General features: G+C 40.2%; 1 protein-coding gene across 1 annotated transcript in view; it reads right to left on the reverse strand.

The window, feature by feature from the left end:
• The window catches only part of hcn4 (hyperpolarization activated cyclic nucleotide-gated potassium channel 4), a 70516-nt gene that overhangs the window by 31932 nt on the left and 21946 nt on the right, over positions 1–16638 (reverse strand). The window contains exons 4-5 of the mRNA XM_065953018.1: positions 8131–8292; positions 4808–5026 (exon numbers count right to left, since the gene is read on the reverse strand). Coding sequence (XP_065809090.1) covers positions 4808–5026; positions 8131–8292 — 381 coding nt within the window. The remainder of the gene's footprint in view (positions 1–4807; positions 5027–8130; positions 8293–16638) is intronic.

The following is a 16638-nucleotide window of genomic DNA, read 5'->3' on the forward strand; positions in this document are numbered from 1 at the left end:
TCTATCTCAACATCGATCAACACAGAGAGAATATTTTCTATCAATGAGACATACTTTAAATCTGAACGTGTAACTCATTCTCTGACTGCATGAATCCCTTTCTTGCTCTCATAGGTAGAGAGTCACAACGTGTAAGTTAAAAAAAAGAAAATCTCTCATGCCTCTTGAACCTCAAATAATCAGCTTTGGGCCTCTTATTAACTATTCTCTAAAGAGCAGTGTTTAATTGCCAAGTGTTGATTAGAGATTTACAGACGAGGGGCTGCAGCACCTCATTGTCATTTCCTTCTTAAGTCATTTGGGACCAGCATGCCACAACACGCTGCTCATATACAATTCCCTCCAGAGCTTCTCTAATTTCATCACTAGCTATCCAACAACAACTGAACATCACTCAGTGATCCCACACTGAATCATATCATTGTAATGCTGTTAAATACTTGCAAGAAATAAAATACTCAAAAGGATAAGAGAGCGTCTATAAAATGAGTAAGACAAAAAGGATCACATACAAACAGAGAAGATTATCTATTTTGTTTGGCTTTCATATCACCATCTGCATTCAGCCACACTGATGAGCACAGTGACAGATATATAGTGGCTTACAGACATCTGGAGCAATAGGCATACCCGCTTTGTACAGCCATCTCAGACTGTGGTGAACAGCGAAACTGCTGGATACAATGAGAGGCTAAGAGACCCCAACAGAAATAGTATTATACTATTGATAATACTAATTCTGCACAATAAGAGTTAATGCAGTCATAATTTAAAAGAAAAAGGCAATCTGAAAAAGGAAAAATCAGAGTTGCATGTTATTCTTGAAGTGTCTTGTAATATAGTAAGTATAATATGTTATATAAAACAGGTATCCACTGTTCTTATCAAGCAACAACTCCCAAATAACAAATGGTTCAAAGCAATGTGAATGTTTTATTTTAGGATTTAAGGACTTTAAAAAAAAAGTAATTGAACGATCAAATCAACAAAAAACGAATATAATGTTTGTCTGCCACCATGAGAATGTGAAATGTTCTGTGTCAAAGCATCCTTTAGGAAAACATATACTCTAGCTAGTTGGCAGGGAGAACAGAGTACAGTAAAGATATCTCTGCTTTTAATTGGGAAAAATCCCAGGACTCGAGTGCAAGCTTTCTGCATCACTAGCACAAGGAAGTGAAGCCTCTTTTTCATTCAGATCTAAGATGTACCCATCCTAATCAATACAGTCAGGAACATCTGCTACAAATTGAGTTTCAAAAAGGTAGAAAATGCAATAATTCTTCCCTACTCTGCAGCCGCAGGATCTGTTTACACACAGCGTAAGACTGGCATCAGGCATGTATTTTTAGCAGAGAGAAAATGAATCTAATAAAGTCCTATTACATCTCAGTGGGGGCCACACTCCAACCCCTAGAATTTAGAGTGATTGTTGGGCTCTCCATTTTGTGTAACAGCTAACAGGCTGCCTGATTACTATTTAAGAGCTCATTTGAGTCTGCTTGCTAGCTTCTGACAGCTACGGCATTTATCACATGGTGCGCATTATAATAGAATTCTATTCAGAAAAGATTATACTGGGGCTTTCTGATGATAATTTTCACCATCTTTGAAGCCAAAGCCTTATCCCCTTCGTTTCATATTTACTGTCTCTACACTCCTAAGATTTCTTCATAGACTGATTTTCTTCATCATATTACCACATAGGCATTTTGCTGGTGTGTTTTTTCTGATTGATATTTGACTGTTACCTGGACATTATCTCTGCATGTCACCGGACATGCAGAGTATGGCTTCTCATCCTTGCAATACGGCCACGTGTTTGAAAGCACCATGCTCCACTTTGAGCGTCAACCATCACAGTTAAACAGTCATACTGCTCCATGCTTTAGTTTCCTTTTACTGTGACGTACACGCACACTTGAGTTTTTATAACAATTGTATAAAAATCAAGGTATCTGAACATAATGCCATCAATTCCTGCTGCTGCATTGCATCTACACAACAAATGAGCGAGTCACAACTCTTTCAACTTCACAGACTAGAGGTTTATGCAAATGATGCAGTTTTGTAGCCTCAATTACAGCTTTTTTGAAATATCAACATGGGCATATTTGGATGCCCAACACATAAAAACTCCAAAAAGCAAACTACAGCCATCCATTTCAGCTTGCCAAAGGAAAAGCTACTGGTGGATTTTCCAGCGTTTTCTAATGAGTCAAACTGTCTAATTCTTCATATTTCACAGTCTGTAATCTGCAACATCAGCTATGCATGTGTTGAGTCAGCCCGCCAAATTAAGTATTAAAGTGAGTCTCTGAACACTGTGATGTTATTTTGACACAAAGACATCGAGACCAAGATGAAAAGCTGCCGGTAGTTATGTTGACTTTAAATACAAAGTTATTTGTTCCTCTTAATTTTCATGACACACTAAAAACAGGAACAGCCCATTTATGTCATCCTGTTTGATATAATTTATTCCAAATACAAACAGTTGTCTTTGTAGCATTAAAGCTCCTCAGCGTCCTTGTACTTTGAGAACCCACTCTGAGACTAAGTCTTTGAGTTCAATAACACTCATTAAAGTGCTGTGACTGCACAGATTACTTCTAACAATTTTTTTTCAAAGTATTCACCATAACAATAAGAGAAGCCTTTCCTTCTCTTTAAAAAAGAGAGTTTATTTGATTAGTTTATTTGATTAGTTTATTTGATTTGATGCACCATTATTTCTTACTCAATGTGTCCACTTCCCATTTTTGGGTTTAAAAATATAGATTTCTTTATGATTACCTGATTCCTGTCATATTATGATCTCCTTCTCTTACTGTGCATTGTTTTTAAAAAAAGTACATCGATAATCTGCTTGGCTGCAAAGTGCAATCAATTTCATAAAAATATATAAAATGCCACCTTACTTCAACAAATGAGACATCATAGAATCAGTCAGATGTGTATAATAACTTGGCTGAAGATGGCAGATTTGACACTGGCTGCTGTGTTGGCAGTGTATGAGCTCGCATATTTCACTTCAGACTGAGTCCCAGCACACAGACACAGCTGTCCCTGTCATAGTGGACTGGTGGCCATCGAAGAACAGCCACCTGTTTCCTTAAAACCCAGGGGATTGACCAATCGGTTGTCTTTTTCTTGAGTGTGTGGACCATGGTATTAATCTAACACTGAAAAAAGCAGAGTTAAATCTCCTAAAGCAGATCCCATTGTCACACAACCAAAGCAAAGGCCAGTGACAGAAAGGTTTATGTCTTTGAAGGAACTAACTGTGATAAGCAGAAAGGAGGAGTGCGTGTTGTACATTGTTGTAGAAATTACTTCTTTCTGGCTCCCACAGCCAGATGAGCACATAGAAACCGTGCACTCATATAGAGCCTTATCAGTGAGGCATGAGGAGAGATAAATGAGTGAATCCGCACTCTTTGAAATTAATTGCGGTCTGCAGTAATAACCTCTCTGCAGGCAAGCACCGTGGGAAGCTGTGGGAGCTCGGGGAGCCCTTCTAGCTGGATGGGGGATTCTTAAGGTGCCTTAGGGGGTGATCCCACAAACAGCAGCAAATGGCTCTGGTAGCACATGCTGACTGGTGCTGAGACAAGCCAGCTGTTCAGTCTTCTTGGCAGCCAGGCTTCTGAAGCAGAGCAGCAGAGGGGTGGAGCATGCCAGGCCGGAGGAAAGTTTTCTCCGCTCTGCTGGAGAACGGCAGTTTGTCATGTTGCATGGTAAATTTATTGGATCTTTCACCTTTTTAGCTGGTGAGAATTTGGTAAAAAAAGAAAACTGGTCTTTGTTTCTCATCCCTTGATTTGTGAGGTGTTCATTTATCCAGTGCCCTTTTTCACCCTTTGAAGATTTAGCAACACACCAATTACATCAGCTAATCCGTTCCTCCACATGTCCGCTTTCTTTTTATTCCCACTCTCCTCCTCTCATTCGGGTGGGTTCTCTGGAGCCTCCATTCTCTGGAGGTAATTCCTCCAATCTCCTCCTCGCTGGAAATGTTGGGAAAAGTTGCAGCTCAGCTCATTATCACCCAGAAAGGGCATGGGACTGAGAAGCACAGCTCGACCTTCACAGCCAGCTGTCTGGGCTTCCCTTTCGAAGGAACAAGGGAGGATGGGGTTCCTTTTCTCGATGGGGATGATTTCACAGCAAAAGCCAAAAAGTGGGCTCACAAGAGCTGAGAACACTTGGACTCCCATTTCAGAATGGCCTTACTATTAATGCAAGTGCTTTTTGTGTTTGGTGGTGCAGAAAAGAGATTAAATACATAGACAGAAATGACGAAGCTAACCTGTGATAAGTGCTAACATAAGCACGCAGTAGCCCAAGCAAGTTGAATTTAAACACTTTCTCAGGCCAAAACTCACCAAAGTCAGGGTGTCTATAGCTCTGTATGGCTATGGTTTACGACCAAACGGTGTAGTTGGGAGTCACAGCTTTCATGAAATGTTCAATCCAACTGAGTCGACTTGAATTGCATCAGAGCCCTAGAGGATGGTCACTTTATACTAGTTCATTCTGAACAAAGTCAAACAGCCACTCTTTATTCTGGTATATATAGGTATGTGTCTCTGTTAACTAATGTACAGTATATGTTGTTGTTTTGTCATTACTTGTTGTTACTTGTTTATGTAACTTTGTTTACCTGTTTACCACAAACCTGCCAAGGGACTACAGATGGAAATTAGCCTATGGCTATAATCTGGCATATTTACGTATTGATGTTCATTAATGTGCACTGTCCCTATTTAAATAAATAACTACACAACACGCCATGTTCACTCACCTTTTCCTGGTACTGCCGTCGAGAAGAATCCAGGGATTGGATTAGCGCGGTGGCATGGCCCACGAACATGGCGTAGCAGGTAGCGCCCACGATCATGCTGAGGATGGTCAGCCACACGTCTGTCATTCCAACAGGGGGGTACATGCCATACCCAATACACAGCATGTGGCTCATAGCTTTGAAAAGTGCGTAGGAGTACTGCTGCCCCCACGTGTCGTTCTGGATGAAGAGACAGGGTGGGTTAGGGTTAATACACTGAAACACTTTATATAGTTCTGTTTTGCTCAGTCACTCTCCTTCTCTCTCTCATAAGAGTGTTGATGGCACATTAAAGGTCAATGAGCAGCCTGCCAGCTCACACACAGGCACGCACACATCCAATTATGAAAGACAAAACTAATGGCAGATGTCCACTTCAAACTGTCTTGGGTAAATACAGAGCAGTTGGCAGGGTAAATATACTTTTAGATATGCAAACATTTGGAACAAGCAGATTTTTGGGCAGGAGCCTAAAACAGAGCCCTGAGAAGTGAGCGAGCGAGACACAAGAGGCTTGCATGACAGTAAGTAGGTCAGCTATTTAGAAAAATGTGATTTCTCTGAGAGTTTTCTCATTTGTAGATAAATTGCCCTTTTTTCCGTTGGATCCCAGTGGTAGTTTCATGGCAAATCAATATCAACCCTCTCCTGGGGGTGACAATGTCCAAATGGCTTTCAAACTCATTTCCACAGCAGAGAAGAGGAGAGAGATAGTGATTTTATTAGTGCCCTCCTGTAAAGGTAAGGAGTGATGACCACTGCAAGGCAATAGGACAGCTATGGTAAAAGAAGACAAAATATATGTCTCCTGATGATTCTAATCAGAATCAAACCAGCCGTGACTGAGTCAATACTAACAAACTCTGTGTCTGCCAGGTAATCTGAGCCAACCATGAAAAGCTTTTCCAATAGAGAGGTGCCTGCCCCCGAGGCTTGAATTAATTCAGGAAGATATAGTTGTTATTCTGTCACAGTGAGAACCATTATTCTTCGTAATGCAATTAATTAGCCAGTGTTTACTGTGTGAACAAAACAAAGTCCATTTTGATCTTAATGAGAGGCTGCATCTCTCACATGGGATTTTAAACTTAGTCCATTGTGAGGGCTCTTCCTCAGATCTTGCACTTCCAGATTCAAGGGGCTGTCTGTGTGTGCAGAAGACTAAGGAGGCAGATAGTAAAAAATCTCTGTGGAAGTTTTGAAAACAAACTCCAGAAGTAGAAAAATATAATCTAATGAGAACTGCATGAAATAATATTGTGATAAAGCATTTCAAACATGAATTTATATTCCAGAGATGCTCACATGGAGGTTGTTAAAACAGTCAAGAAATGGGAGAGTACATTTTTAGGTTTTAATGGGAGCTATTGAAGGTAAAAGTAGAGTTTGTTATTAAAAATATTTGAAAATGTAAACATACAAATGGAAAATTAGAGATTAAAGTCTAAAAACGAGGGATGGCAAGTGTCCCTTGTTGGTCTGCAGTAGGATTTTTAAGCCTGCCTTTTCTGCAGTTTACATGAGGTTTCACTGTTTATGCAGGATACAACAAAGAGATTAGTAAAGCAATCATATCTTTGCTTTCACTGCTGCAGAGTAAGACTTCAAATTGGATCTTAATCCATGCATATTCTACTGTACCTTAATGATGAGCCACAGTTTATATATTGTGTTGCCTGACAGCTCTGGTTTATGTAATTTAAAATAATCCCCTTGCAACTTGGCTCTGCATATGGAGCTAGTTGTAAAATGCATCTTTCATGGCGCGGAAGGGAATGAAAAATATAAAAATAGAACGGGGAAATGTTTGGATGTAACCTTGACATCCAAGCTTGACATCTTTATCTGATGTCTTGATCCATTCATTCAGATCAATAACTGACAAAGAGGTTTTTGTTTTAAAATGACTTGTGGATTTGATCTCCAGTACTGAGAATGTCCCTGAGCAGCCTCACCTGAGTGTGATTATCTAGGAACAGACAGGTAAAGAAAATGAGCTAAAATTAGCTTCAAGTGTGATCATCTAAAGGGACAGTGGTTTGCAGCATCTGTTGTTTCTTATGATTAAATGTAACAAGTGAGCACGTCAGGGAGGCAGCGAGGCATGATGAACCAAATACATCATACCATGAGCGATGTAAGGACTCATGTGGCATCTGCTCTGGCACGCAGGGCTGATCATACAGTTGACTAAAGGCTTGTTCATGTTAAACCTAAAGTTGTTTTATCGACATTTTTTTAAAGACATGTTTATTCTGGGCTTTAATCGGTCATCACTCTTTTAATTAATTCAGTCTGTGACTTGAATTATTAAATTACTTCAAAAGATTCAATTAGCCCGTATTGTAAATACAAATTGTGATGGCAACTGTAGCACTAAATGGCAATAATCCTGACATGGATAATAAAAAAAACGAATTCCTGCTGGTTGAAAAGGGTTCACAGGCGTGGTCAAAATGTTGCCATGAACACTTTTCAATCCGGGAATCTGTTTTGCATCATGTGGACAGTTTTTCACCAAACTAGTTGTTAACTACACAAAGCCCAAATGTCACCCTATTGACAATTCCATCACTATACTCAGTAGTTAGGACACCACTCTCCTCAGCTGCTTCCCTTTAAGGGTTAAATACATGTTGATTTATTGATTTGTTACACTAGAGAGAGAAGCATGCGCTGGCATTGAATCAATCCTACCGAAGGCCAAACCACAAAACCTGACAATAACTCAGGTGCATTTCGAGCCACATCCTTTACACCACGCTGGGTTAACATGAGGTCATCAGCTGCAATGAGTCAGAGTCGCACATCAGGTGTTACACAGTCCGCTTCGTGAGCAAATGACGGAGAACAGAAATGTGAGTCAAGCTATAACAGAGACTTCACTCTAGCAGCTGTTTTAACAGTGCAGCAAATTAAAGCACAGCATGACTGGTCACCGGAAACTGTCAATATTGCGACAATATTGAATAAGGGGGTTAAAGTCGACCTCAGAAAATCAATATTCCCTCCACAGCCTTAGTGTCTCTCTCTTTTCACAACAAGGGCAGATGTCGAGAGAGCTCCTAATAAATACAAATAATCCGCAAATTGAATAAATGTGGACAAATGTACAAGATAAATATGTTTGATTTGGGTCTTAAAAATGACCGATATGCAGGGCAGGCTTTCCCAGGATGCTGAAGGGTTTTAGTTCAGTAATTACTGAGGCTGATGGATGCGATAAGATGGTGCATAATCTGATTGGTACAGGGAGGAGGGCTCTGTGCAGGAGGAACACTTACCACCATCTTATTTTTGGACACCCAGCAGTCGGCAGGAAAGTCCTGCAACATGGGTACCAGGAACTGCAGGCAGCCATCCCAGTGGCAGAGAAGCAGCATCATGCCGATCAGGTTGACAATCCTCACCATGGCGCTGGCAAGGTCATAAGTCATGTGGAAAATCTGAAGGGTGAGAGAGATGATAAAGACAAAAAAACAAATAGGTTAGGGAACACACTGGTGGTCAAATCCCTGAAATCTCTCTAGATTGCAAAGCACATACTTGCCGCCAAGAGACATTTGAATGACTTCTGGGTCTGTTCTTTGATCAAATCATGCACAGGGTTTGTGGTTTAGGAGTTAGACAACAATACAAACCTCAGCTTTTTACAGTACACACAGATGAGCTTGTATGCAGATGTTGCTGTTTTGTGAACGGTCCACGGGGGACGGAGTGCAGACTGGGACCGAAGCTTTACCTGCTGATTTGCTCTTATCGCCAGCCACTCAGACAAACACAATAATTGTACACAGGTAGAGGTGCCTGAGCTCACAGGGTTAGAGCGTTCACAGGCTGGGTTCGTTAATCCTAATGATAAATACACTCATAAGGCGCTCCAGGACTTGTGGGCTGGTGTAGATTTTAATGGCACCAACCATTCAAAGCCTCTTAATCCCATTGAAGACCAGGGTGTGCATCACTAACCACTTCACTCCTTATTAAAATCCACTGAGTGCCTTTTAAGAGCTTGCGACTGAGAGGGGATATTCCATCTTTGCTTTGTTGTTCATTAGCAGGTGATTATGAGGCGGAAGATGAAGGCATAAACATATTTGCCATCCAGATTTGAATCTTGGTGTTTGCTGTTTAAGCACTGGGTTTGTTTATTTTTCTGAATGCCAGTGTTTATACATGTATTTTTCCTTGCGTGTGTTAAAAACGAGGCTGGCAAGGACCAGGGTAGCGTCTGTGCAGGACAGTGTGGGTGCACCATCAAATCACATCAATTTAGCTCCATCAGCAGGCTACCATGAAGCCAGAGGTAAGTCCATAAAAATGTGCCCGAGCGAGGAGCGCAGCCAGGCTCTCTGAGAGTAGATGGAGGCATCCCCACTCACGCAACCATTCACTCTGAAACCCAATGTGCCTCTCTCCCACTCTGTCTCTTTCCTTCTTTCTGTGGGCTCTTGTTCAAAAATGTTTAGCCTCAGGCACTTTCACATCACCTAAGTTAAATCATTCGCCCAACTGCATCTTTTTTTCTCCGTCAGCCCGCAAGATCCTTTAATTTTCTACACTTCTGTTCACAGCAGCACGCCAGATATGAGTTACGGTGTGCTTTCTAAGGAGTCAGTATTTTCCTTAAACACAGTGATAATAAATAAGTCATTTTATCTAATATGCAATGTTGAGTGATGTCAAATTTCCTGCTGGAGCAGTAATGGCATTCCATAACATTAGAGTGTTAAATTCACTCTGTGGTCAATGAATAAGTCATGAGGTTCCCCTTTCCATCTCCCACACTGAGCCTGATATATTTTTCATTCGTGAAATCTTTTTTTCAAGACAGGAAAGGGGAGCTTCATGAAACAGATGCTGCTTAAGAGCTATAAAAAAAACTTGCTTAATCCAAATGACGCAATGGAGTTTACAACAAAGACATCAAGCTTAGCAGTCTAATTTTTAAACATTAGAAAATGTTTGTTTTTTAAAGTAAAGTGTCAATATAAAATGTACCCTCATTCATCAGCCAGTTGATGCTGTGTATTTAAAGAAAGAGGATAAAAGTGTGTTGCTTTCTCCTAATGCATAATGCTGGGTGTACAATTTAAATGTTGTTACAGTTAGCTCACTTTGTGACTTAAATACATTTTAAACGAAAGCCTGTTAATAAATAGGGAATTTACTGAGCCTGTGTGTTGACATAGAAAATAAAAAAATAACTGGAGGCCCGAGGGAAGTAAGTCGTGACCATGAGATAAAAATTGCATGGACATGAGTCTTTAGTATCTGTGTAGCATGTGTGTGTTTCAGTTTCTATGTAGAGACAGTGGCAAATATGTTTATACTGTATGCGCGCATATTATGGGAGATGTAGTATTTTTATTTATGGGGTAAAATGTCATGGTATCTCCGCAATCAATTTAAATCAATCTTTTTATATATTTTTCATCACATTTTTCATCACTTTGTTCATCAGTATCACTTTGCGAGGGGTGCTGGTGGCGCAGTGGTTAGAGCGCGCGCCCCATGTATAGAGGCTGTAGACTTCCAAGCGGGTGACCCGAGTTTGAATCCGTGTATTTGTAAAAACATATTTTTCAACTCTTTGTGAGATTGTGCACGTGTAAACCCTGAACATTTTGAGACATAACACACGATCTGCAAGTTTTGCTGTTTTATGCACTGTCAATGTTCTGTGGGTTGTCCTTGAACATGTAAATACTCTGAATACTATCAACCTCTACAATGTAAGTACATTTCTGAAGCAGGATAAATTCCTTTCAATATCTCTTGCTGCAGCCTGAATGTGTCATTACTGTTCAACAATAACTCCTGCTACATCCCTACTGTAGACGTGCCCTCAAAAGACCTCTGGCTCTTAAACACTGTGTGAAGAATAAAGCCTACGAGTACTGCCATGGGTAATTTCATGCAAATCTGCCGTTTGTAACCCAAACTGTACTGTCACTGGAGGAAGGTGATTCCTCTATCTCTATTTTCCAGCAGTAATCAATTCAAATACTCCCATCATGCCAAGGAGGAACAGACTTAACACTTACAAAAATGTATTACAAAGACTGGGTCGGGTAAAAAGTAGATTATTAAAAGATGATAAATCAAACGACTGTGTTTCTCTTTTTCCTTCTGTAAATTGGAAAAAACAGCCACATACAGCAGGATCGCTGTGATCTCTGTGATCTAATGAACAAACATGCATTATAGTACGAACCTACAGTATACACAAACTTAAATGTGAATACTGTTATTGCAGACACAGCATTCCACAACATGGCGTGTTACATGAATTATGATTGATTACTGATCACTTTCACTAAATTGAAAGGGACACATCATGAGCCCGGCTGTATTAGGATCAGTAAAAACAAGAGAGCTTTGATGGATGAAGGCACTTAGACCAAACACAACAGATTTGTACGAGGTCCTGTTGTTACTCTCACTCCCCTCATTCGGTCTTTCCATAAGGTAGGACAAGCTGAAACCGGCTTCCTTTTTTAAAATCAAAAACATAGCCTAGATACTGCATGCTAAGCTAAGTTGTGGTTTCATGAACACCACTAATGAAATTGCAGTGACATGGTTTTAGGCACCAAGAGACAGAAGACTTGTAAAGCCACTTTACAAGACAACTAAATACATAATAAATGTAGGGGTAATATACCTGCCACCAAAACACAGTTCCTTAATTAATACACCATTACTACAATCTTTTTTCCCCTGCTGAGTAGCACTGCTGTCAACTAAAGCAGTGTTTTTCACTGAAGGATCTTCCCCCAGGGACTAAGGGGTACCATGGCTATTCCAACACCCAGAGACAAGGGTCCAAGTGAAGTCCTGGAGCCTTTATTTCTACACTTTGGAAAAATTACATATTTTTAAAACTTAGCCCAGGTTTAGTTAAGACATCTAACAGTGTAACATTATATGTATTACAAATACAGATCAGAATGATATGTCTCCTTTATAGAAGTTCCTGCTACTTTTGGTAGAAACATGGCTTGTAAGCTACACTACAATCAGTTATTTTAAAGCGATAAAATCCTAGAATATAATTGTAACACACACTGACTCCTTTCTTTACTACTACATCGCATTGAGGAATAGGCTCAAAAATACTTAAGGACATAATAAACTTATAAACAAGGACTGGTAAAGATGACAGGGGTCAAATACAGGGTTACATGCTAAAGTTATTAATTTGCATCCTTGTGTGCCAGCCATCAGGTCCAGAAAAAAGACTGGGTAGAGGCAGCTGCCTTGCCATCTCAAACAGATGGAGTAAGAAGAGTGTGATCCAGGTGAGAGAATAGATGCATGTGTGCCACAGTGCTGACGGTAGCTACCCAGACACACTCGATGTAGCAATATACAGAGGCATCTGTTGTTTCTTCCTAGCGTTGCTGATGATGATGAATGTTTGGCGTGATGGTGTCTCAACACATAAGAGAAAACAAAACAAAAAAGTCCTCACTTACATTTTTTTTTTTAAATCCGCCACTTTGCTGACGAAACTTTAAACACATGGTTTCCCTACCTCAAATATTTTTCTCTTTGATTATAGTTTCCCTGCTTTGCACCAATATCCTTTATATAAAAAATGAGTTTGATGTGCTTTAATTGCTTTTGAATAATGAATGTTATGATGAGCGGTAATTGTACAAGTTACATTTTGGCAGAAATGTTTAAATAATCATGAACAGAGTGGACATGTCATTTTATCACACAGTTGTGATTGCAGAGCAATCCAGGCTTCATGAGAAGGGCAGCTCTCAAATTAAATACTTTATAACTGTGTTCAATGAGTCATTTAGCTATAATCATTTGAGTGGATTTCAATTAGAGGGAGTTCAGAACAAATGCACACTGAAGCTCTAGATTTAGGATGAAAATAATAGTCATTTTAAAACCATCAGTCTTTTCTCTCCATGTTGTCCTGTATGTATTTTTTTTTTTTTCATTATAAAGCATGACAATGGCCATATGCTTGCTTCTCCTGTGTCTGCGTGAGACATGATTACCGCATGATGATGAGTAATGAAGTTTATCAGCTAAATCAATCCATGCATGTCTCAGTGTTATTTTTAATCATCCAGGATGATGGCAGACTCTGGGAGCAGGCTGTGGGCAGGGGTTAGATTTCTCACTCTAAATGCCTCGACCAAAATGTCATGCTCATGCATGCTGTCATGGCGGACGAAGCACACATAAAGAATGAGAAGTAGGCCTGGGAGTGGACCACTGGGAAAACCCTTCCATCATCCGTCTGAACAGGCCTGGAGGGCTCGGATCACAAAAACCACTTTCGCTCTGCTCCCTACCAAGATGCGCCATTGGGTTTCTGCAGGATTACACACTTTTATGTAATACTTTTTTAGGCAAGTGCACTGTGGGTATTGATATCACACAAAGCTTATTCAGAGTGTTGAGGAGCTGTCACTTTGGCTGGCAAGCTTCATTGTGCACTAAATAATAGCCCATTAAATCTATTCTTCCTGCTTTGCTTATCTCTCAAAGACCAGTCCTTGACCAAGGTAATGGGTCAGTGAGTGCGGAGCTGATTAGCTGATTTATCTTATTTAAATATTTCTGTAAAGATTTACTGGGTGGAAATGAAAGGCGTCTTAGTTCGTCTCTGGACCCAAGAGGCAGCCACATGGCTAACTTCTGTTACAGCGCCTGAGGATTTTTACTGACGGAACGTTTCGTTTCTCTCAAACTAAAGCACAAAGCCCCACTTGTGCAGACTGAGCCGTAAAACAAACCATGGTGCCAATATAAATAGAGACGTTCTGTAACAAATAGACAAATGCAGAGCTCATTACACCTTAAGCAATTGGCTATATTCCTCAGAATAAAATGTATTTGCTCCTCTTTGTTTTTGTCTGATCATTTCTCCTGTTTGAAGTCTTTGTAGAGCAGTTTTGTTTTGACAAATTGATATAAAAAAATCAAGCTGTCATTATTAACTTCATTATCTAAATTCCATAACCCATCATTAAATGCCTCAGCTCTCATAAATTCAACTCCATGCATGCTAAAAGCAACGTTTACTGGGTCGGCCAGTCGAGACGGTTATGTTGTAGGCATCAGGCATGATAAGAGGAAGCCCTCAGAGCTTAGTCATTAGCGCACTGCCTTGAATCTGATTTAACAGGATGACTAATCTCATCCAAGTCACTGGTTCGTCAACAGGAGACAACTCCAATGAGGAGAATATCCGGTCACAGCCTTATTTTTATCCCGATGAAAAGTGACAAGAGGAAGCTGACAAGAGGGTGGGCGGGCAGCGTAACGGCAGCTCCATGTGTGTGTATGTATACTGTGTATGTATGTGTGTTTGTGTGTGTGTAATAGATATCTGCACACCATGCTGAACGTCATTTAGCATGAATGTGTTACCACTGGCAGAAAGCCACCACCACAAAAAACCTCCATGTTTGTAAACAACATTGTGTCAACATGCCGGTTGTAGAAACACCCTAATATCTGAAGTGTTCGGAGAGGAAATGGAATCAATCAGAGCTAATTCATGGCAGCTGTGATGAAAGGGACATGGGAGAAGTACTACCACAAGCTGCTGCAGGGTCATATTTTGAGTTTCAAACACAATGTCACTCCTTAAGTAGAACGGCTCATGTGAGACCCATCGATACAGTGTCATCATTTCTTTGTTGATGCATGGTACCAAAAGGAATCTGCAGGGTAAAGCTACAAAAGAAAAACGTACAAATGTCACAATTCATCATTTTGATGACAAACAATGTTGCTCCTCTTCAAACTCAAATCCCTTGCGATGTCTTCTGGGAAACCACAGTGGAGCAGTTTGGGGGTGAAGCCTCATACTCAAGGACACTTCAACAATTTGTGGTTGCGTGATATCATGTTATGGGCTTCAGGCTACTAGCACATTAAACTCTCTAATGACATGCAATTATAGTCCATGTCAACAAAGCTGGCATGCACACACTCACAGAACTGACATGCACAGTATAATGAAGTAAATATCTTACAATAATAATACAACCAATAGTTTACTATTTCTTAAAGCATACAGTATCAGAATCAGAATCTGCTTTATTGGCCATGTACATAAACACACAGGGTTGCAAATTAGCCACGACAAGAGACCTGTATGCATGGCACCTACAGAACTTTATTTTTTACATATCAAATAAACAAATAAAAAATACAAGGACTTCTTCATGTTTTGTGTCTATACTGTATATGATCTAATTCCTTGACCAAAGTGAATCATTTTTACAGGTGGTATATTTGGGGATCCTCTAAGGAGGCATCAGTAGATGCAAGCCCTTAATGTGTCAGAGAAATGTTGTTATATCACTGAGTGACTCTATGGCTGAGAAAATGCTACATGTAGAAGTTAGCTAACTCTCCCTGAAGGATTATGGAAGAGATTTATGACGTGTTGGACCAGACTACTGCTGTAGTGAAAGTTCAAGTCACACTCCGCAGCTTTTTAAAGTGAGGCATCATGATTGGATTACCTCCCCTTTGACATGTTTCTATATGATCTGCATGGTAAGTGAGCTATGATTTTATTTATTTATTTATTTATTTTAAACTAGAAACCAAACAGAAATAAACCCAGAAATGAGAGAAAAACAACTAAAGATTCGAGCTGTTGTGTCCCTGCTTTGCATTGTTTTTTCCATTAATTCGGTACACATGTTCGATTCTTTTGTCTTGTCCTGAATTCCTGAAAAGATTTTTTCACCGCAGCGGGAACATGAGAAAAGATTCAAATTTTAATACTTGTTCCCCACAGTATCACTCTGAGGCATTAAACCATGCAGTACAGTTCACTGGGCTGTATTCAACACTTCCAGAAAGAAGTGTCCTCTGCGTGACTTTTTACTGAGCTGAGGAGGAAATGAAACTCAAACAATAACATACCAAATGAATTTGTGTGGGAGTCTATTTAAAGCTTGCAGATACTTGTGAAATATGAGTAAATTAAATCAGCAGTGCCCCTCGGGAGGACATGGGGACATCACAGGCCTGCAGCTTCTGACATGTCAGAGAGGCAGATCCTACCGCGCAGCTTATTTAGAGTGGCAAGGAACACCAATGGTATGCAGTGATGGTAAAAATTTCACAAGAATCCTGCCATGACATGCTGATAATGGCAGGGAAAATGGTTAATTACATTGAGTTCATCTACCGTCAAATTTCAAGGACAGGATAGTAAAAAAAAAATAATAATAATTAAAGTATAACCGCAGAAAGACTGTTTAGTTTCAAATGTCCTCCTCGGTTGTGCATGCAGGTGACTCGACCAAAGCTAGGTCAGTGTTACCAAAATATATTCAAATGGCGATGAGATGCACACACGTTTTCGGAAGTGTAGCTGTCAATAGGAAAAGTCAAAAAGTCATTCAGGTGGTGAGATCTCAGCGACAAGTTATTCTGCAGTGACGGATGACATTTCTGTGAGGTTGCATCTGGAGTACTCTGGCACTGAGGCAAAGCTGGCCTTTCACTCCGTCTGCCTAGCTAGCAATCATCAGCAAACCTTACACACACTCCTCAACACGCACACACCACCCACGCAGGCATAAAACATGTAAATGGCAGCTGCCTCCTTGAGTGTATTCTCCCTGTCCTTGTGCTATTGTCTTGCTGGGTTTTTTTAGATACAATGCGCTAGTTCAGCAGACAATTCTGCTTGTTTTTTCTTCCTCTTTTTTATTACCTTCAATCATTTTCCTCCTCTCTGCTCTCCTTCTCTGCTGCTTTATTGCACAGGCTGAACATGAGACAGCACA

This window comes from Labrus bergylta, chromosome 3 (genome assembly GCF_963930695.1).
Source record: "Labrus bergylta chromosome 3, fLabBer1.1, whole genome shotgun sequence".
In the NCBI taxonomy this organism is placed as follows: Eukaryota; Metazoa; Chordata; class Actinopteri; order Labriformes; family Labridae; genus Labrus; species Labrus bergylta.